Genomic DNA, 22,299 nt, shown 5'->3' with positions numbered 1-22,299 from the left:
GGCCTAGCAGCTGTGTTCATTTATTGTAGACATAATCTGAGTTTTTTTTTTAAATTTTTTTTTTCCCTTTCCTGAACAGGGAATCCCTGTCCAGGCTATCTGCACCTTTTTGGAGGCTGTGCTGTGTGAGGATTTTGGCATTTAAAAGGTTCATAGAAAAAGACACCTTATAGTTCATAAAGAGAAGGATGTTAATTAGCATATAAAAGAATGGCAGAGTTCAAGAAGGTACGGTGGGTAGTGAGTATTGCTTTTGAAGAACTTTATATGATTCATGCATTACTATAAAGAGATGAATTAAATTGAGGGTGTTAAGATGACGCCGAAAAGAAACAAAACAATGTCAAAGAGATGGAGAGGCTTGAGAAAATACTGCAGATGGTCCGTGAATGAAGAGAGTGGTAGTACCTGGCCAAAGCAGCAGAAAAACATGGAGAATTAGGGAGAATCGATTACTCTCAGAGCTGAGACAAGTGTGTGTGGAAAGAAACGACTGCGTCATTCCAGTTTCTTGCTTTGTGGTCCACTGCCATGCAGCACGCAGGTAGGTGAAAGATGAAACTTAGACATCGAGGACCTGTCAAAGAGGGCTGTAAAAGCAGCCTACCTCTGTGCTGCTTCTTCCTCTCCACTCGAAATCTTCCCTCATTTCCTCCCTGTTACAGCTTTGTAGTAAAAAGTGAAGGCATAGTCACAAGACTAAAAGCAACTCAATTTGAGCAGACACTCAGGCAAAAAAGCAAAAAATCAAGCTTTTAAGTAATACTGATGGAAATCAACTGATAGAAATAGTTGTCAATCAAATTGCTGTCAAAGAGAGGAAACTCTTTTATGGAGCCCCACTGGTCCATCCACTCCCTCTGGCTATCATGCTGGGAATGGTGGGTCTTTATACCCACCTGGTTTTTCAAAAGAATGAGATTGTATGTGTGTTTCTTAAGGCAGCTGGTTTCTTTTTGTTCTTGGCTTATTTCTGAAGACTTTCACTGGAGGATTGTAGTCAGTGCAGAGTGAATATAAACTGGCACAGCCCTAGAATATATTTGGATTTTTGATTAAAATAGCCTGTGCATTTTCTGATCTACATTTCACAGAATATATAGAACGGCTCAAGGAAGTGGGAAAAGGAGCAATATTTTTCTAGGGACAAGAAGCATGTTGCTCCTGGGAATCGTAACGGGAAAAGAGCAGCCAGTGCTGGAATTAAATAGAGCGTCAGCCGAAGGGAGGAAGAGGAGTGGGAAGCTGGTTATCGGGGAGAAGGCGGCAGGCATGTCCTCCAAAATGGGAAGGAGTCTTCCGTGAGTCTGACGTGGCCAGTAGGCTCAGTTTTACGCTGGATGCCACCTATAACCTTACCTTTTAACTTCGTAAAATTTTTTTTCTTGTTTGTCTTTCATTCAAACTAATTTAAAATACCCTTAGCAAAATGAGTTAGTTTTCAAAGCAGGAGACCCAACCTACTTTATCTAATATTCCCCATTTCAACGGTTACATTGCTTCTACATTACAATTTAAAAATCAGTGAGGAGAAAAGAGCCATTGCTAGCAACAACACCTTCAGTTGGAGCACAGTAGGATTGGATTTTATTCTTTGGGTTTACCATGTGCACTCAGATTTATTTCCTTTCATTTATTTGACTGAACTTTCCAAAAACGGTACAGGTTTGCAAAGCTCGATGCTGAAAGGCAGGTTAAGCCATGCATGAGACTTCTTTGTAAAATGCATCCTCTTATCCTTAAAAGTCTAATATTTATCTCATTCTGTCTGTCACTCTCCTTGCATGGTCTCTAGAAAAGTTGTGCTTATGTTAGCATTCAGGTGAATTGGATTTATGCCATGTTGTAATCTCTAAATGAACATGTCAAAGGCTGTAGAGTGTCTCAAAAATCATTCAGAAAGTGGTCTTTTTTTTACTAATGGGTTATCTTTCAGGTTAGAATTAAATCACAGCTGTTGTTTAGTCCTGTTATTCTGATGAGTTGGAATCATAAGCACTGATATTGGTCTTAAATCTCAACTTCAGGACTTGTAAATCAACATTTATTGGGATTTTGAGCAGTGAATTCATGTGTTTAAAAGAAAAAAGGATTCAAAGGATTTTATTTTAAAGAAAACGGTAAAGTATCAAAAAAAAGAAAAGATTACACATATATTGGACATATTTTTATAAATTCTTTTCCAGTGAGTTCCATGCATGGAAGCAAAGAAAAATGGACATTAAAAAAAAAAAAGGAGCATATAGCACACTCAATAGCAATAAAAATTAACGAAGGTTTGGTAATACCGTAGCAGAGTAAACTTGGACAAGCCTTTGCCTTTTGAAAGACTGTTTTGATACTGGCTTATCTAAAGAGAAAGCCAAAGTCAGCCCATCATGTAATTAAAATGCAGTGTTGTATAATGACTCAGAAGATAGATTTAAGCCTTCTCCCTTCTTTTCCTTCCTGCCCCAACCCCAAATAAAAAGACAAGAGATGTTAATTGGAAGTAGAAATCTCATGTGATAAATGAAAGTACAAAAGGAGTCAGCTTTCCAAATTTGTTGTCAATATCATCAAAACCAATATGCAGTAGAGTTTGAGATCAGCTTGTCTCCTGGATGCAGAAGTCTGGAGAACTGCGCAGCTGATCCATGCCTTCCTTGGATGGAGGCAATTAAAATGAACATCTCTACAAGTGGGAAAGTCTCTTTCTGAATGTGTGTGTGGAAGAAACGGAGAGCGCTGCTCATTTGTTTTTTGAAAGCAGATGAAGAAGATGTGAAGGTCTGGATTTAGTCTTCAATCCAAAAGTGCTTGTGCTCCTGAAGGTGATGGATATGCAATCATACCCCTGTGCTCCGACTTTCCTTCATCTGCCTTTGCCTGCTTCCCAATTGCTCCCAATGTGAGCTTTTTGGATTCCCTTCTTATTCATTTTTCTCTTCGGTATGAAGAGGTCTCCTTGTGTATAAATGCAGGAGAATAGATTCCAGTCTGTTGTTCTGGCACTGTAGAAAATCAGCACTGAATTTATCACCGATTTTCCATTAAGCATAGTCTAAAATTGGCCTGCTGAATATGGATGATTTAGATAAAACTAAGTGCCTTGCTGAACAGAAGATTAACTTTTTGATCTGGGAGTTAAGACATGCAAAAAGCAGTGCATTAGGGTGGTTTTTCAGAAGCTAAAGCCACCAGTAAACTCTGGAGCTCTGTGCGTTGGTCAAGGTAAAATTAGACTCTTTTTTTTTTTTTCTCCTATTTTTTTCTCCTTTTTTTTTCTTTTTCTTTTTCTTTCATTTTCTCCTTAGTTAGTAGACCAGTTGATGGGAAGTTCTGCCTGGGTCCTGCTCCCTCAGCCTCCCAGCTGTGTAACCTGCCATGTCCGTCTGAGTGCGAGGTGTCTGCCTGGTCGGTGTGGGGCCCCTGCCTTCCTGAAAACTGCCAGGACCACCAGGGGAGAAGAGGTAAGGGCTACTCTTACATGTTCCTTGCAGCATTCTGGAATCAAAAATGTGAAATGGAATGTTATGATAACTTTGCAAAAGCAGTGGTGTCAAATTCCACATTGGGACCTTAATGTATGTGTTTTTAAATTAACATAGGATGGAGCTCTTAGATGTGCATACAGGACTGGAATAAGACCTTTAAAAGCTTTTTGCAGTTATTCTTGAAAGAAAAAATGGATTTAGATTCTTTTTTCCTGCACTGAACTTGTAGAAAGGGAGGATTTCTTGGGATAGCAACTGCAGACCTCCAGGGTGTGAGGGTGTCTCTCTCCCATCTCCTTCAGAAGTCCTGCTGAGTGGCTGGGCTCAAGGGGAATACTGGCGTGAGGATGAAGGGACTCAGGACTGAGCTGTATCCCATAGCTCTGCCATGTTGCAGTTCAGGCTGAGCCAAGAGGTTGTTCTGGGTTTGGTTTCAGCTCCTGGAAGAGGAGTATGCAAATACCTATTAATATCCCCTCGATCTTAATAGCCCAGAATACATGCCGTTTGCTGCAACACTTTGAGATTCATTGCAGAGCCTTTCCTTCCTTTACAATGAAAGCTGGAAACATTACCGTTGGAGTCGTGTCAGGGAATGAATATTATTATTTGGAAATTACACTGTTCTGAAAACAACATAAGTTTTTAAAGTGACTTGAGCTCTTCAGAGTGTTTCAAATGACAAAGAATTAATATAAATATTTCTAAATATAAAGGTTTGCAAAATTCATTTCATTTTTAAATTGTTTTAAAATGAAAAAAGAACATTCTAAAATTGTTTTGACTGATTTGTTTTTGCTGATGTGAGAATGGTGGAAGTTTGGTCTGTTGTATTTTGTGGGAATGTTTTATTTTTCATTTTCTTTTCTGTTTCATGTTCTAAGGCATTTCTATGTGGCCTCCACTAATGCTGTATATTTGCCCAATGTCTGAGACACTGTCATAGGAAAGACCACCACCCATTTTCTTCTGCCTTTATAATAATTATGTCATTTACATAACAAAACGTGCTGAAAGGTACTTGCCATTAGTTCTGCATTTTATACAGCAACCTGACTTTTGGTTTTATTCAGAAGGAGGTAGATTATGTAATCAATTCTTTCATTATTTCTGTAACCTTTTTCTTCCACTTTACATTTGAATCTACCAATTTAATAGAATATCATTTCAAAGAGGTCTGATATGCATTATGTATCAGAAATCCTTATACCTTCATAAGGCAGAATACTAATTTCGTAGTAAACTGCTCTGTTGTATTTTAAAACAAGTTTTGTCAGTAGTGGATTCCCAGGCAGAGTATAGATGTCATTTATATCTTCAGCTTCTTTACTGTTTCTCTCTCTTATCTCAATTTTATTATTACATTAATATATGCCTCAATAGCTAATTCTTTGTTTTGGATGTGTCTTTTTAACTAATGTTGATTAAAATGAAAAAAGAAATATGAAAAATACGGGGCTTGTTGGAATTCTATTGGATTTTTTGGATTCTATTGCATGCCCAGACTGTGGGAAATCCAGCCAGATACCATCACAGTCAATTAAATAGTTGCAAGTGTTGTTCTATTGTTAGTCTTTATTTCCTCCAGTTCCAGATACCATACGTAGTCCTCTTTCTACTAAATTTTTGGTATAAATATTTTTGTGTAGTTGTCCAATTAATTCACTTTCTATTTTCCAGGCTTTAGAATGAGACAAAGGCATGTAATTATGGATCCTGTAGGCCCTTCAGCGGGTTGTCCACATCTAGTGGAATCTATTCCTTGTGAAGACCCAGCATGTTACGAGTGGATTATTTCAGAAGGAATATGTGTGACTGACCATGGAGAATGTGGACTTGGAAACCGCATCCTGAAAACTGTATGCAAGAACAAGAAAGGTAGGTAATGGCGTCATCTTTAAAGCTTCCCTTTAAAATAGATTTTGTCTGAAGAGCAGTGAAAATTATTTCCAACTGCTTCCTGCTGAATTTTTTTGAAACCTCCAGATTTCTGAGTTGACTGTGGTGATCACCAGTGCTAATGTTACCTGGTATTTTGCTTGGAGCCTCTGGTCTATTTTGTTCTAAATGAGATGTCTCACCAGTAGAGCTCATGTTTTGTCCCTTTGGCCTACAGTGTACCACTTCCATGTGACAACAGTGTGATACCAATGGCTTGGTTCTCCCTAGAATACTTTTTTTCACTAGAATACTTTTTTCACTAGAGTAATTTTTTTCACATGTTGTGCAAAAGTAGGGCTGTCACTGAGGCCAGCAGCACCATGGACACAGTAACAAAATGAATCTGGCTCTTTACATTACTTCTGTCCTCAGTTTTCAGCATGCAGTTTGAGTTTGTCTTTTTATAACAACCCACTTGCCATGATATGAAGGAATGTGGAATGCTCAATTGTGCTGTTAAAATTAATACAAGAATCTAAATGAAATGGTGGCAATAAGTAATGCTTTACTCACTTGACAGCAGTTTGAGACCTGCAGTTTACAAGCTGTTAATAATGAATAAGTACATTTTTATATGACGTTTACAAACAACCAGCAAGAGCCAATTTCTCGTACATGGTTTGAACTTCAGCCAGAAGTTTCATTTCTTGATAAGGTCAGTGTTGTCAGATCTTTAGATTCAATTACATGGAGCACAATTTTGAAGTTAGACTCTACTGTCATCTCAAAAGTGGCAAAATCATGGAAATTCAGAGCCTAATTTTATATCTGAGATGGAGAATTATTTTATGTGATGCTCAGGCTGATCACAAGAAACAATTTCAAGTTGATAACAAGAGGGGTTAATTGGCAATTGGTGAAAAACAGTGTGTCATTTACGAGTCAATGGAATCTGGCAGAATTAAATTATGGCTGATTTGTCCAAAGACTAAAGATTCCTCTGAAATAAATTAAAAATCTATGTGGTTGTCTTGCAAGTTTGTGGAAATGGGGCAAAATCTTCAACTGTTGTAAAAATGACCTAGCCAGAATAAACTAGAGAGAAGAGAGCTGTCTCTGAACTCTGAGTGGTCTCTTCAGTTGTGTGATCGTAACTGTAGGTCCAGTCCTGCAGTGATGTGTGCAGATGGAGCCTTGTACTGCTAAGGAGCACCACGCACTTCGCACTGTTAAAACTGTGCCAACATCCATTTCTGTGCACCAACTTGAGACTCAGAAGGAAAGAATATAATGTGGCAGATGCCCATTGATCTCTGATCAAACTGTTCTCTGTGGCTATGATCTTTAAGAAGCCATGCCTTTGAAGTGTCTCTTCTGCATTTAATTGTTCAGAAAGATATTGTAAGTCTCTTTTTCACTTTCATTACTCTGTGCATGTTCTAGTTACCAAATAGCAATGTCGGGACATTCTTCCTGCCCTGCCACCCCAAAGCAAACATTGACACATACACGTGATCTTTTTCTTGGGTAAAAGCTGGAGTAAGCAGCAGAACTGCACAAAGTGTTTTGCCTGGCATAGTTGGCTAATAGGTAGTGGGAAGCCAACAGGGAGTCATGGGAAACTGTAAGACAAATCAGTTATGGGTAAAATAACATAAAGACTGTGCTTATGCTTAGCATTTATATAGAAGTCCAAATTCTGTGCAAGCAACTGCCGTGGAGAAAGCATTTAGGGTAGCTGCTTTGTGTGTTGATATTTTCATTTACTTAAGCGCCTTTTGCAGAATTCAATGCTGTATCCTAAAATTCAGTCATTTATCCATTGTCATCTATGCTTAGCGTGGTTGCTCAGTATTCCCACTGAATGCCTAAAGAGATGAAAAGACAAAAATACACTTTTTGGACGCTGTTAAATGACAAAATCCAACGTATCTCATCTTAACAACAAAGTTCATTTGAGCCTGCGTTATGTTGATTAGGATACTTAGGTTCTTCTTTATATCGCTCCCTGCAAGATACCTTTATTTTCATATAAATGCCAGACTTCTTGGCATGATGCTCTCTTGCTCTTGTTGCAGTGTGTTAGTTCACCTCTACTTCAGAAGATGAAAGCAGCAGATGTGTCGGTGCCATTTGTCAGCCCTACTGCAGAACAGCATGGCATCGCGGTTTCTTGCCCTCGCTCATCTCCTCCTCTCCCACCATTCCCAGTGTGGCTGTGAGCACACATCCTTCATGAGCCCGTGCTCTGCTGTGTGATGCCGTGCTGTTGCATGCTGCTTTCCACAGCGTGAGGCCTTTTTCATGAAGAGACGGTTTCTTCCCTCGCCAAAAATGAGCCTTAATTGCGTTGTCTGCAGTGGGAGGGAGCTGGCCATGTTTTTCACTAAGGTCTCCCATGCTGCTGTAGGTGTAACCTGTGGGATCCTGTTGACCTAAACTTACCTCCAGCAAGGTGGGGCTTGGAAGTATATCTTGATCTCTGATGTATGTTGCTGGACAGTGGGTAAAGTTAACAAGGCAAGTTAAAAAAAAAAAGTTAAAGTTAACAAGGCCCTAATCTGTCCCATTTCTGGTCACCCCAATGCCTGTCCGATGCCACATCTGTTCCACACTTGTGATGCCAGCTCACTCTGTCGAAGCATTATCTTCTTGTATGGGCTTGTGGGAATTTCTGTGACTTAGCACTTTTACTTCCACTTAGTCTAGAGATGCAAAAGTGATTTTGTTGTTGATGTTTCTTAAATCCCTGTTGATAGTGAAAGTGTCTCCATGGGGTTATAGGGCTATACTATGTACAGATCCTTTCATGGAGTAGCTGGAGTGTATCATTTGTGATTTGGAGCAGCTAGCATAGATGAGGATGTGGAAGGAATGAGGAGACCATGATTGTCTCATTTTGTGATTGTAAGGTGTCTGTCTGCTCCCATCTCATAAGGTCTGCAATTTCTGTTAAGCTACTGAACATGTGTGATACTTGTGAGAAACTCTAGGTCCATATCCCTTCAGTGTGGCTCTTCTGTAGCATCAGAAGACAGTAGTGTAGTAAAAAGGATGCAATGAAATAATATGTAAAATGGGAAAGACCTATATTGCATGCTTCTTCCAAATATTTTTTTTCAGAAAGGCGTTCTTTTATTTAGTTAGTGAAGAATAATGGATACTTTGGGGAAATCAGTGCATCCAAAAGAATAATACAGGAAAATGGATGATGGTACTGCAGATTAGACTTTGTAACTGTATCCTTGAGATCAAAGAATGTATTTAAGAATTTTTTTGTATTCACAAACAACCTATGAATTATTAGTGATTTTACTCAGTTGTTTAAAGTTGATCAATTGAACAGTCAATGAACAATCAATGTATTCTTGATCGGATAGCTGCAATTATTTGACATTTACATTTGGTCAGTCTTGATTACAAGTGACAAACATTTCTGTGCATTGACCAGATGAAAATAACTCTGAAAAGTTTCCAGTTCACTTGTTGTCCTCAAATATTATTGTTCAGTAGATGCAAAACCATGAACGTGGTCAAAACTTTCTCATTTTAGAATGCAATTCGACAGCAGCCAAAATGTATTTTGCTTCATTTTTGGAAGACAACAACCAAAATCATCTTTTATATGCTCTGCTCCTTATGTCTTTGTGGTATCTGCAGGCATCTTGTGTATGGTGAGACAAAGGGAATGCAAGGTGGTAGCGGTGAGCAGAAAGCTGAAAATAATACTAGACAGCAGGATTTGGCCTGGGGTCAGCAGAAGAAAGTTAATGGACAGGAGCTGGTGTACCTTGATAGGTAGTTTCCCAATCTTTTAATTAAGATGCTAAGACAGACAATTAGAATTAACATATAAACGTTGTTTGGTTCAGTCTGGTGGAGGAATTTGGGAACCTTTTTTTTATCATTTTTTTAATCTATATTACAGTATTAATATTACATAAATAGATGGAAACAAGACAAATGTTGAACCAAACTGTGATTTTTAGAAATGCACTTTATATTCACGTAGGTTGTGAACACAGCAGTGATTGTGGTGAGGAGTATGCCTGGTTGCACTGGGAACATATGTAAAAGGAGCTACAATACATTAATGAAATAACAAGCATGACTCATAAAAAACAACAATTTGTTTTTCAAGCGTTTTATAAATGTTTCTTACAATACCGTAAGCTAAATCTCAACTAGTAGCAATGCTCTTGAAAGAATCGTAAAATGTTATTATTCTGAATCTGTTTTGTTGTAAACCCCATGTCATCAGTTATTAATTTGTTTCTGCTTGTTCTGATACCTGCCAAAAGAACAATTCATAACAAAGTTGATTTCTCAGTTATAGTGAACAACCTAATGTCTAAATAATAATAATAATACAAAGAAATAGTTTATACGTAAAGTATTAATTGTTTTAATCAGAAATTATTAGATCAGCAAAGTGGAGTAATCTGGGTAAAAAGGTAGTCTGATTTTACTGGATTAAGGTTGTTTTACTCTACTTCTAGTTACTAAATCTAATCAAGCGAGTGTAATTTAGATTAGAAGGAAACAAGGATCTAGTAGTTCAGAGCTGCTGAGCATTTGCCATTCCTTTCTATGCTATTAGCTTGGGTATCTGGGTTGTTTTGTGGGAATTTAAGTTGCAGAGTTGTTTTGCCTTTGATGAAAGTATTTAATACAGTTGCAAATAATCGGTCTACTAGTCATGCGGAGTGCATGGAGTGGTAATACGGTGCAGGTACTGGACCCAGAGTAATAAGTAGCGGGCCCTGGGACTCCTGGCTTTAAGGGGCAAACCACCCTGAGGCAGATGATTTGCCACGGTGGTAGCTTAGAAATAAAGCACGATGCTGTTGGAGCTGACACGGTGGCAAGATTTTTTAGTAAGCATTCTCAATGAGATTGTTAATAGCTACAATAACCTACTGGCTTTAAGGTGCAGTAGTTGTCTGTGCAAAGGGGGTAGCATCCATCATCTGAGCCCTGACTCACTGAGCTTCGGCAGTGCCAGACATGGGGCTGTACCAGCAGCAGAAAAGAGCATTCATGAGCATAAATCGTTGTGAAGTAGAATACGAGTCGTCTTCATTGGAACACTGTTACACTGGATGATTGAACCTTTGTTTTTCTTTTCCTGGTACTAACAAAAACAGCATCTTCACTGGAGCTGGTGAATAGAAGAAACACACAAAATAAGGATGTTCAGCAGCCTTTCAGGGCTATCGCTGCTCTTGCTGTTGAACAGAAAACTGCTTCTTTACCAGCTTCTGCTGCTGTTCAGGCAGTCCTGCTTAACCTGTCTTTTAAATATGACAGCTGTCTTGTTCATCTATGTGATCTCTTTGGTTCTGGGCAGTCAGTATCTGGAATGTGGCACTTGCTGAGGAGATCTTTTTTTCTTCCTTAAGCATTGAAGTCTACTGAAAAAAAGTGCATGTTGGGGGTGAAATACCTCTATTACCAAATTTCAAGTTTCATCTGTAAAATTTGAGAACAATATTTCAGGGAGTCAGAATGTTTTCTACAGATTTTTTTTTTTTGAATTAAATGTGTTTGCTTTTTTTGTAAATGAAATAGACCAAGTCTGAAACAATAAAATATTTTTAAGAGAGGATGTTAAATAATATAAAAGCAAAATATTCCTTTTAGATTAAACAAGCATTTCACATCTTGAAATTACATTTTTTTTCCCTTAAATCTTCCTCCACTCTTTTCAGTCCACTTAAAGCAGTTTTCTTCCTTCTCCGTTTTTTTTTTTTTTTTTTTTGGTTCAGTGCCCAAACAGAAATCCATTATTCACACGGCTCTATTGACAGAGCAGACACTGAAATCCTGTTGGAATTCAAGCGAAGAGTAAAGGGAAGTAAGGTAATCAAAGCAGTGTTATTTTAAGATCCAATATTATGTTCTGCCAGAGCTTGACAGTGAAGCTCTGCACTTACGGAAGCTGAAGACTCTTTGGGGTAGAATATTAATATTGCTGTGTTCAGTTACCTGTCTATACTTACAGTTCAATTGCATTGAGCCCATTGGTCCCTAAGAATTTGTGTCCAAAGAGCCTGCGATGTGTGTGCTGCTTGATACACACCGTCATGGGAGGCTGGGACATCCATGACAGCTTTGCTTGAATCCTTCAGAAGGAAGATGCCGCAGGTAGAGGAGATGCTTAGTTTTATTCCTGGTTCAGCACATGAAGCTCTCTGAAAAGTTGTTTTAACATAAATCTGAGCAAAGCCAAATTGTCACCTGGGGAGAATTTTTGATTTTCCACGATGTAATGGGTTTACAACATAGAATGGATTGGCAGGCTGCTTAATTTCTCAAAAAAAAAAAAAAAAGATGATTTACTGCGTTAAATTTATTGCAAGTAAGTTTGAAATAAGTTCTTTCTGACCTATCAGAATAAGATCTTAAATCTACATTGATACATTTTGTCCATCAACACAACACAATAGAGAGATTTTGGGTGATCCTTTGTGGAGCCAGGAGTTGGACTTGAGGATCCTCGTGGGTTCTTTCCAACTCAGGATGTTCTGTGAGTCTATTCATGTAAATGCAGACTGGAGGTGTGACAACTTTTCAGGTGTAAGATTTGGATTTATTCTGTAAGGAAGGGTAAATCATCTAGTGGCCCAACACACCTGCACGCACAACCAATACAATTGGTACCAGCTCTTCTAAGCCCACAGGTTCAATTACTGCTGTGGGGCTAAGCCTTCTGCACCAATTTTCTCATTCTTTGGTTGTGAACGTACCCCGCTGTACCCAGTCACTGGAGCTGTTGATCCCCAAGCAGTATGTTTTACTGACTGCTAGATACACAAATCCTGAAAGGCAATGTGCAGGGCCTTCTAGCAACTACGATCTACACTTCTCATTTTGCAACCATAATGGAAGGAACAGATTGCACTGTAGTCGAAAGGCTGATGAGTATTATGAGTGTTTCAGAAATCCTGGAGAATGGCTTGCTCAATAGAATTGAGACCCATTTTTCATTTTTTTTTGGTAGTCATTAAGATTGATGTGCCCTTTGAGCAGACCGGTTGTTTACGAGCCAGGTAGAGCAGATACGGTTACCTCCATCAAGCCTTACCTTGCTGCTGCTGGTTCTGTGCCAAATATTTGATGTCTCCTCCTGGAAACATTTAGAAAGACAAAATGCAGATTGTGACCTGCATTGGTGCATCAACAGTTTGCAGACTGACACCGCCATGGATTCCACTGAATTTACTGCCTTTGCATCCTCTACTGAAACTGATGTCTGCAAAAGAAACAGATCGGCTTTAGATTAATTTTAGGGTAAGTTGCTGGAATTTAAGAACTTTGCTTAGTCACACTAATGATCTTAAAATTCATTCAAGATTGTAGCAAACATATGGACCCCAAGCCAGTGAAGACAGAAACCGAAAAGTCTATAAACAAATCTTGTATTTGCATAAATATCTGTGTCCTAGAGTCAGGCATATTGTGCTAAAATACAGGGTGACATATCTAATGGTGGAAAGCTGGATGGGCTGGTTGTGGGCTTGAATCTAGAGGATAAACTCAAACATACTTTGATTAATTTTCTTTATCCTTAAATGCAAATATGTTGCACGGTTTCCAGCTGAACTGTGGCTGTGCCTTTCAAATCCTGGCAGCGTGCTTCGTGTCAGTCATCCAGAAGGCAGCTATAATCGGTATCCAGTGGTGACTTCAGCTCTGTATAGTTGGCAGACAGAGATACCAGTCGAGTTGATTAGGGATATAGGCAGCTTTCATCCTCCCTGTGCTTGTCAATATAAAGTATTGCAGCTACCTGTGAAAATATTTTTTCAGTGCTGGCTGAGGTAAGTGTGAGCTTGTGGTCTGCAGTATGCCCTCGGATGAATTTCTATGCAAAACCTTGATTCTTTTCAGTATCTAGTGCTCCTTTTTCATACGTAATGTCTCTAAAAGATGTTTTTCAAGACTTCAGAGCGGTGTTAAAATGGTGCGGGCAAAGGCCATTTCTTCCCTATGGCTGTTTCAGCAGGGAGGAGATGGGATTTCAAAGATCCAGCTCCTGCTCGCATTAGTGAGACAGAGCAGCAGGTGCTGATTCTTTTTCTTTTTTATTTTTTTTTGGTGAACCTGAGCTCATAACACCTGTAGATTTGGAACAAAGGTTCAAGGTCGCCCTTTCAGAAATGGAAATTATAACATTAAGAAAAACATAAACATCACTCATTACTTTAAGATTTGTATTGCCCTTTTATGCTCTAAATGTTAGGGAATGAGTTTGACATAAGTTGATCTGAGTTTGTGGTAAAGGTTACCTAAAGAGCATGGCATGTGTGAGTGACCGGTGAGTCTGGTACACAAGAGGTTTGAAGAAACCGTATAGAAGGATTAATATTTATAGAGTAGGCTATTGCAAATTTAACTAAAATTAACTATTTATTTAAAGAGTGCTATTTTTCAATATCGAGGGAGTCTTTATTGAATTTGACTCTAATCTTTCAGTTACAACACTGAAATAAGGTTACTGTATCTCTGTATTCTGTTTTATAACTGTACATATATATCATTATTTTTTTAAATATGAAAAAAAAAAACATTTTCCCCCCCCTCACAAAATATATTGTAGAAAAAAAATCCCAGATTGCTTCAATGAGAAACAAGAAAAATAGCTGCAAGTGCTGAGAGCATGCAGAATAAAATTCCTGTTTGGTTGTTTTCTTTAAACTAAGCATAACTTCACATATGTGTTGAGTTCATATTATTTTTAGAGAGTTATTGTATTTCTTAGGGAACGCAGCTTCAACAAAGGGGAGATGTGAGCAAAATATGATGCTTTCTGAACTCTATTTGAAAGTTAAGTAGTAGGTAGATGACAACTTGAAGACTACCGTGTGCAAATATGTCTTGAGGGGAGGAAGGAGGCATGAAGGATCAATTTGAAAAGCTGAATTAAAGACAGGATTCTGGATCTGTGACCCAGCGGTGACTGAAGTTGCCAGGAGGAGTGAATGGAAGAGGGTGAATCTCATCCATAAATGGCTGTGATTCTGGGGACTAAAACAGGTTCCAAAAGTAGCTAAGGATTTCACTGCCTTTCTACTAAGGAAAGAAGCATTTAACGTATGCAAATAGTTTCCTCACTTCTTGTCTATCAGCTGGCAATATCTGTGTTGTCTCATACACAGAGCGGGGAGCTCACAGTCTTAAGGAATGTAAGAAGTGGGAATGCTCTATGACTTTTTTTTTTTATCCATCTCATCCCAGGCAGAGTTGTTAAGGTGCTTTATGCTCTAGTCCTACCCTTGATCATTTTGGTGTGTAGAAAGGAGTTCTCTGGAAATAACCAGTGGCTATTCAGAGCGTTCACATCAATGATCTTTCCACCTGGTTTTAATGTGGTGTTTTTAGAGCCTCTTTACACAGTTGTGACAAGGGGCAAACCACAAAACTTCCTCAGGCTTTAGTTTCCTGTCCGTAATATCCCCTTTGAGATACATGAATTCAAAGCTTCTCGTATTAACACCATCCTTAAGCCATTTCTCTTTAACCAGATATTACAGCATGTTTATATGACACTGTTCACACAGTTTTTCTGAAGGGCCCTGTAACTAAATTGTAAGAAAACGCAGCATGGGTTGCGCGGGCATGAACTTTTCCTTTAAGCATCTGTTCTGAACCCTTCATGTTGAAAAGACATGTGACAGTTTGCAGAAATGGTCACAAAATAAAAATAAAAAAAAAAAAAGGAAAAATGAAAAAGAAAAAAAAGTGAACTAGGAAAGAATCATGTTCTTGTAGCTTTTGTCCTCCCACGGCGATAATCCAGTCTCTCCCTCCATGCTCTCATCCTGCTGCCCTCCAGCACTGCTCCTCCTTGTGTGTTCAAGTCCGTCCCACGGGGTAGGCCAGGTGCTGCATACGTGCCTGATTCTGGGGGCCAGTGTTTGACCAGCCAGCAAGGACGGATGACTTTCCTTAAGTGATGGCAAATAATTTGGGACTTTCTCTAGCAGTCATATCAGTAGATAAGTAAATCTCTAAGAGACAAACCCATGTCAAATTTGGTTTACATCAGTGGGTGGTTTCAAAAAGAGCGTGATGGCATATCCTAATTTCCTTAGGAAACCAGGTTTTAATACAGTTGGTATTATTATTATTTTTAATTATTCTTAATAGAAAACTGTCTAATGCTCAGTTCAGAATTATCTTAGCCAAGACTTTCTATTCCAAGAGAAATACTCAAAATAGTGTAACATGTTTAATTAAGCAGAAGGTCATTAGAGTAAAGAAACGACTGACATTTTGTTGCATTCTGTATGTGACATCTGGTAGGCTGGAGTCCAAGTTACCGTATAACCCATAAAAGAAAAAATATTTTAAAATAAGCTACGTAACTTTTGCATTGGGTAGTGTTGTATAAATTCTAGGAATTTATTTTCTGATAATATTAAAAGAAATAAGCCTGATTCTGCAAACGATTAAGTATGTTTTTAGGTCTGAGATCAAGTTTAGTAATGAGTATCTAACAGCAGGTTGTGGAGTTGGGAGCATCCTTGCATTTCAGTCTGCAGAAGTGCTTGGGTGTGGAAGAGAAGAGGGGAGACGCAGAGAAGTCAGGGGAGGAGAAAACGCTGGGAACAGCCTGCAGAGCTGAGGTCTTCTGTGTTTACTGCTCCTTCGACAAAGGAGGGGAGCTGAACCGAGGATGTCTGTGTGCTGTACTGTGGGGATCAGCAGCAAGCTTCTTCCAGCGTTTATGTAAGGAAATAATTTGAGTATAACTTAAATAGACAGCTTCTCACATTGATCTCTGACCACAGACCTTTTTGTGGAGGAAAAAGAAGGGCTCTTTGTGTAATTGAATCCTTTCCTGCTGTGTGGCCCTACAGAAGGCTTTTTCTGTAGCTGAATTTCCTTTGGTGCTGCACATTGCGTACTGGACAGAAATGATTATTTGCACCACCTTTATACAACAGTTCTGAATGCTATGGAGTGAAAATTAAAGTGTTGCACTTTCTTTGAGGTTTCTTTCTGCTTATGGAGTAGAGCTGATGAAATCCAAATTTAGTTCCTTGTTTTGAGATTAATGGATGCCAGAGGGGAAGGCTCCTCCCTTAAATAGGAAGTTTTGACAAACTTTTAATTAAGAATTCAGGACATGGAAACTTTAGGCTTGTTCTGCACTGCAGAGATTGAATCTGTAGAATATTGGTCTGTAATTTTTTTATCTTCCACTTAATTCTAATTAAATATTGTAATGCCAGGATTCTTCATTAGGCAGCAATTTGTGATTAGTCAGGTAGTCATAATGGGAAGAGGAGAATGTGATGAAATGGTAGAGAAATTGCAGAGCAGGGAAAATGGCCATGGCATATGGCTCCTAAATGCTCTTTAATGTTCTCTTGTGGGCAGAATTCCCACTGAATTTCTGTGGGATCCTCACATGGATCCTGGCTTACCCAGAAACACAAGAGTTCAGTGGACCTGAAATGCAAGACTGAGCTCTGAAGTTGTGACAAGAAATGATAGACTAAGAACAGCCATAAAAAGGGCAAACTCCTAATTCCGCCATAATTTTGATGCCAGGGTATTAATTTAAGTATGGATTGCATTATCACTTTTGTTTATCCGTGCATTGAATTTCATATTTAATAAAAGGTAGCTTTTGTAAAGTGTTGGAGTGAATGTGATTTGGGAAAGATTAGCTCTTTGAGGAGACTGAGAACAATTTAAAGCTCCATTGTTCAGTGTTTTTCTTGTTGTCTGTCTGTATGCAGCACGTCTGTAATTGTCTCGTACGCTAGGTATTGCCTTTGTTTGGAAGAGTTAAACAAGTAAGAGGAAAAGGTTTTTCATAGTTCCTTTTCAAACAAACAGCCTGTTAGCTTTTTAACTTCAGGCAGCTGGTAAATGCCAGAGCAAAGCTTTTGACAAGAAGGTGAGTTGGAGTTTCTTTACGAACTAAATCATCCCAGATCACTGGAGTGCATTTCCCAGTTTTGAAGCCTGCTCCTCCCATATTTTATGCTTTTGATACATCGCAGTTCTTAAAGCTGACACATTTATTTCACCACCCCTCTCCCCTCCCAATGGAAAAAAAAAAAAAAAAAGGGAGGAATGAGATGAATGACTCAACGCATCCATGCATACGAGGTCAACAGCTGTGCAAGCAGAGAGCAGGGCTATTTCCTTTCATATCACCAATGAGGAAAAAGCAATCACAAAAATTAGTTCTTGGCTTGGTCCTGTGGCTAGTGCTGTCTGTGGATATCCAGGCACTACGTCCAGCAGGAGACAGAGATTGAAAAGGGCATTTTTGGGAAGAAGTGAGAATATTTATCTGCCCCTAGCAAGTGAGCAGGGAGCTCTCTGGGGAGAGCCTCCTCCAGGTGACATGAGCTCCACCTGTGTTTCCTTGCCACATCTCCTCTGGCAGTGCACCTTATTCTGTCCCTGGTTTTGGGGTTGTTTCCATTCATTACTGGCAAATGTGCATATAATATAAAATGCAAAATCTTTTTCTTGTAGTGAAACTCCGATGACCCAGCAGGACTGGCAGGCCCTCATGAATCGCAGGCTAGACCTTGGGCAGTTCAGCAGAGAGGGGTTGATCCATGCTTGAACCAGATGGGACAGGATTCAGCTGCCTGTAGTACAGCGTAGAAACCCAGATGACCCCCTGAGATCAAATTCCATTTTTCTTACCAGATGCGAAAATCCCAGTAAATGAAGGAATAATTTTCCCCGGTTTCACCAGATTTCCCCTGTTTAATAGCATCAGCACTGTTTTGTTGTGTGCTTAGTGCTGTGTCAGAAGAGACTAGAGCCAAGAGGGCATTTTGTTCTTTTTCGTATTGTTTACAAATAAAGCTGACTGATTTGGTAACTGTGCTGGAAACTCTCTGAGACTGTAAATTTAGCAGAGTGCTCCCTGGGCATGCATAGATCTAGAGGTAACAGTTTCTTGCCTATCAATAAGTATCTTAACGCCTTTACTTTTAATGCTATATATGACTTAAATCCCAGGAAAGTAATTCCACTACTACTGTTCATTTATATCGGAGGAGTTTGCATTAATTCAGAGTAGGCTAGGTCTTCTAATACATTATTTATTTAGGGCTTCAAAATGTCTGTGGTACTGCATGTAGTTGACAGAGCGTATTCTTGTTTGTTAATATTATATGGCAACCTGTTTTCCCAACATGCTTAAATAAATGAATACCTTCAAATACAGCTGTGATTTTAAAACCCGATTTTTTTCTTCTATTGAAACTATAGCATCTCATAATCTCAGCTAATTCCTTTTCTCTACAACCATCTATTTTTAATAATTCTGGAAGAATCTTCAGTTCTTTAGCATTACATTGTGATAAAAACACATTTAGGTCTTGATTCTGCCTATCTAGCCTAGCTTTTGTTTCGTCCTCCTGGGAGATGCAAACTCCGAATCACCCTTACATTCAGTAACAAAATCCCTTACATGAGAGGTGAAGTACTGAGCTCATATTTTCTGGCAGTTCACAAAGCCTATAAATCAGAATACATGAGAGAGCTGCGTAAGTGAGGGCAAAACAAATGGTGTGCGGTGCTTGGGAATGAATGAGTCGTGTGAATGAACATTGGCATGTACATCTTCAGCCCCATATTAAGATTAAAGCGAGTTGTCTGCTGTACAATTGCATAATTGCTCCTGTGACTGATTTGGCGCTGCTCTGTAATAAGTTGTGAATACTGTATGCTGACCTGGTTAATGGGGTATTTACTAAATGAATATATTTGTATAGTTTAATAGGAGGATGGTTGGGAAAATTAGCAGGATGAGAAAGAATGGCTGAAGAGAGTAATTCTTTAGTGAGTGCCGGAGCTGTAATGAGGCAGTGCTGGGAAATGGCCGAGGAATAAGAAAAAAACAAACAAACAAACATCTTTGTCAGATTAAGTTTTTCTTTTTTTTGGGAAGGAAGAAATAATCTGAGGGAGAAGACAAGATGATGGGAAGGCTGTGTGAAAGCAGCTGAGACCTCGGAGGTGCAGAGCCCTGTAAGAGAAGCACGTGGTTGTCTTTGGCATCCCGTTTTTTGTCATGCTAAGGCTCCGGGGAAGAAAGCGCTGCAGCTGCCTGTGCCACCTGGAGACCTGGGGTCTGTGTGTACGGGCTGCAGTAACAGGGCAGTGGCTGTCCCTACAGGCATGTTTGTGGGGTTGCTTAGTGGTGTCTCACCGTTTAACTTCTGACTATGGGCCACCCAAACCTGCGGTCTGCCCGGCTGGTCGCAGAGCTTTTTTGGTAGGGCATCAGGAGCTCCTGCAGGTAAGGCCACCTTGCTGTTGGTGTATGAGGGCTTGGAGGGCGAGGTTGCGTGGAGCCAGATCCTTTTCCCACCACAGGGCACCTGGCTGCACCCAGGGCACGACTGTCAGCACCGTGCCCGCTGCCACAGCCAGGAGGACGTGCGGGGCTGGTGGTGCCCCGAGTCCAGGCTCCGACCCCACTGGCGATCCCACCGGGGTGGGTGCGTGCACCGGGGGAGGCAGCCTCCGCCCGGCAGCCGTGACTGCTTCGTTTTTTGAAACCTCTCTTTTTCAAATTCAGCTATTTTAAGTACTATAGACTAAGATAATTATTTCATGAAGTAATATTATCTGCAAATTAACCTTGGATCTTTGCGTAGGTTCAGAAAGAGAGAGATAAGGAATTTTATCGCAAATTGCAGACTTACTGGGTTTAACGTAAAGGCCGTGGCAAGTAATACATTTAAACTGCATTTAAGTAGAAAAGACCAGAATATCAAAGTCTAAAAGCAATAAACATTAATTTATTCAGAAAGTTTTTATTTTTCTTCTAGTTTATATGTTCTTTTCACACGCTGTCATTTAATGAGGTTATTTTCTGATTAAGCTAAAAAAAATTAAAAAGTAAAATGTTTTATTTCAGTAGATGAAAATGGAGCTTTACAAATCTATCAGCTTGCCCTGTGTTGTCTGAGCTGGTTGTACAATCTTCCCTTCGTTCAGCATGGTTGCTAGACTAACAGATTCGGGGAGCAAAACTCCCCTGTATATAGAGTTTCTGTTGAAATCCATATTTTCATTTTCTGTGACAACTAATACACTTCCTGTAATCCCTTTCAAATATTCACTGGCACTATTCCCGGACATATATTTTGAAGGTTAAATGGTTTAGGATTTATGTACTCTACTACATAGGTAGGTCTGAATAAGCTAATAAGCCTGTATGGCCCCTTCATTGCCAGAGACCAGCTTGTGTCTCAGGAAGACTATAGCTGTGGTACCACAACGTTGGAGCTGCTTAATGAGCTGTGGTTCTCAGCTCTCTGCTGGGCTAATGAGCCCAGGGTGAAGTGCTGGGCTGGAAAACTCCTCGTCCTGGTTACAGAGCTCACTCGGGTATCGTTATGTGGTGCTGCTTCACGTGGTGTGGATGTACCTCTCTGGCAGCTTAAGGTTTTGGCTCTCTGTCCAGAAACATAACATATATATATATATACACACATATATTTTGTAGGCTGCAATTGGCATGAGTAAAGAGCAATAATTAAAATAATATTCCATGAGGTTTGCATTTTAGTACAGCAGTTTGATTAAAATTGGATCTGCCTTTTCTTCTCCCTTAAGAAACATTGCTCAATTCGTGGCTAATGAAGTGGAACGGCACCGCGATCAATATTTATGGTGTCGCTCTGGGTACCTGCACTTCTTTCAGTCCTTTTTGTACCATGGAGCTGGAATGGAAGTTTTTAACTCCAAGGTAATTAATGGCTAACCGTGCAACTTGATATGAAGTCTTGAATGCCTGTTCTTGTTTCTTCTAAGTCACAGGTGACTTGTACAGATTTGCTACTTCTCATGATTGATCGAGTAGAAGAAGGAACTTGATTTTCTGCAGTGATCTGCTTTCGGACCCCTCAGTCATGACCCTTGGTGTTAATTTGGACTTCCCCAATATTGGAAACAACCTCTTCTGGAGTACCAGCTCTTGCCATTGAATGCTCACACATGCCCACACACATGGCACATATGAATCCTTTTAGCTGAGTTCATTGAAAACGTGTAGAGCAGAATTCTTTTTATACTCCAGTCTCTACCACAGGTTCCAGAAACTGCCAGAGCACATGTTCAGTCCAACATGAATGTTGTGGTGTTCCAGGCTAGTCTGCACTTCTGCATCTTACTGATTTTTGGTCTGTGCACAGCTGGGTCAGAATATTTTTATACAGCTGCTCACAAAGTCCACAGAATTTGGCAGTATTCTCAGTCCGAATCGGTCCCACAGTATGTTGTTCCACAATTCTCCTTTTGTCTATTGTCTCCTTCAATACTTTCCCAAAATAATAGCATCATCTCTGAACTCTTGGTGGGTTGGTCCCTCGCACAGTTCCTTTCCCTGTTAGTGACAGGGGCTGGAGGCAGTCCAATGTAATTAGTAAGTATTTTGGAGACTCTGCTTTGGCAGCCCTGTTAAATATGTGCAATGAAAAGCAGGATTTACTACGGGGCCTCATCTTTTCTCATTAGGGCATCTCTATGATCTGTAGGTTTTTTTTTTTTTTTTGGAAGTTTGCCATTCCTATTAACACAGGAGGTACCCTTTGGTCCAAATTGTGACCTAGAATAATTGTGTATAGTTCCCAATAAAAAGAAAGAAAATACATCCACATACTCCAGGGTGGAAATTTGCCCTTTTGTGTCCATTCCATTTCTCTTGGAGGAGAATTTCATTTTCGAGTAAAGGCAATAAATTTTTGCTGCTCAGATAAGTGACTACAGAGGTTCATCATCAGGATTTGAAGAAATAAGTCTTCTGAGAAGATGGATGATGACAAGGGGAGTAAGAGTTGTTATCCAATCATTTGTCATAGTCTAGAACATTAAGATATATGGGTAAGCCCCCTAAAAACGTGTAAAAGTTCCTTTTTCCAGCAGTCAGTTGGTACATAACAACTTA

At 39.5% G+C, this 22,299-nt stretch overlaps 1 protein-coding gene across 9 annotated transcripts in view; it reads left to right on the top strand.

The window, feature by feature from the left end:
- THSD7B (thrombospondin type 1 domain containing 7B) overlaps positions 1 to 22,299 on the top strand; it is a 454,300-nt gene that overhangs the window by 272,855 nt on the left and 159,146 nt on the right. For all 9 annotated transcript variants that reach the window (XM_083841258.1, XM_083841253.1, XM_083841254.1 and 6 more), the window contains 2 exons: positions 3,297 to 3,452; positions 5,157 to 5,354. In XM_083841258.1, the coding sequence (XP_083697384.1) occupies positions 3,297 to 3,452; positions 5,157 to 5,354 (354 nt within the window). The remainder of the gene's footprint in view (positions 1 to 3,296; positions 3,453 to 5,156; positions 5,355 to 22,299) is intronic.

Source organism: Anser anser, assembly GCF_964211835.1.
Source record: "Anser anser genome assembly, chromosome: 6".
In the NCBI taxonomy this organism is placed as follows: Eukaryota; Metazoa; Chordata; class Aves; order Anseriformes; family Anatidae; genus Anser; species Anser anser.
The sequence above is the reverse complement of the archived record's forward strand: the minus strand, read 5'-3'. Positions and strand labels throughout refer to the sequence as shown.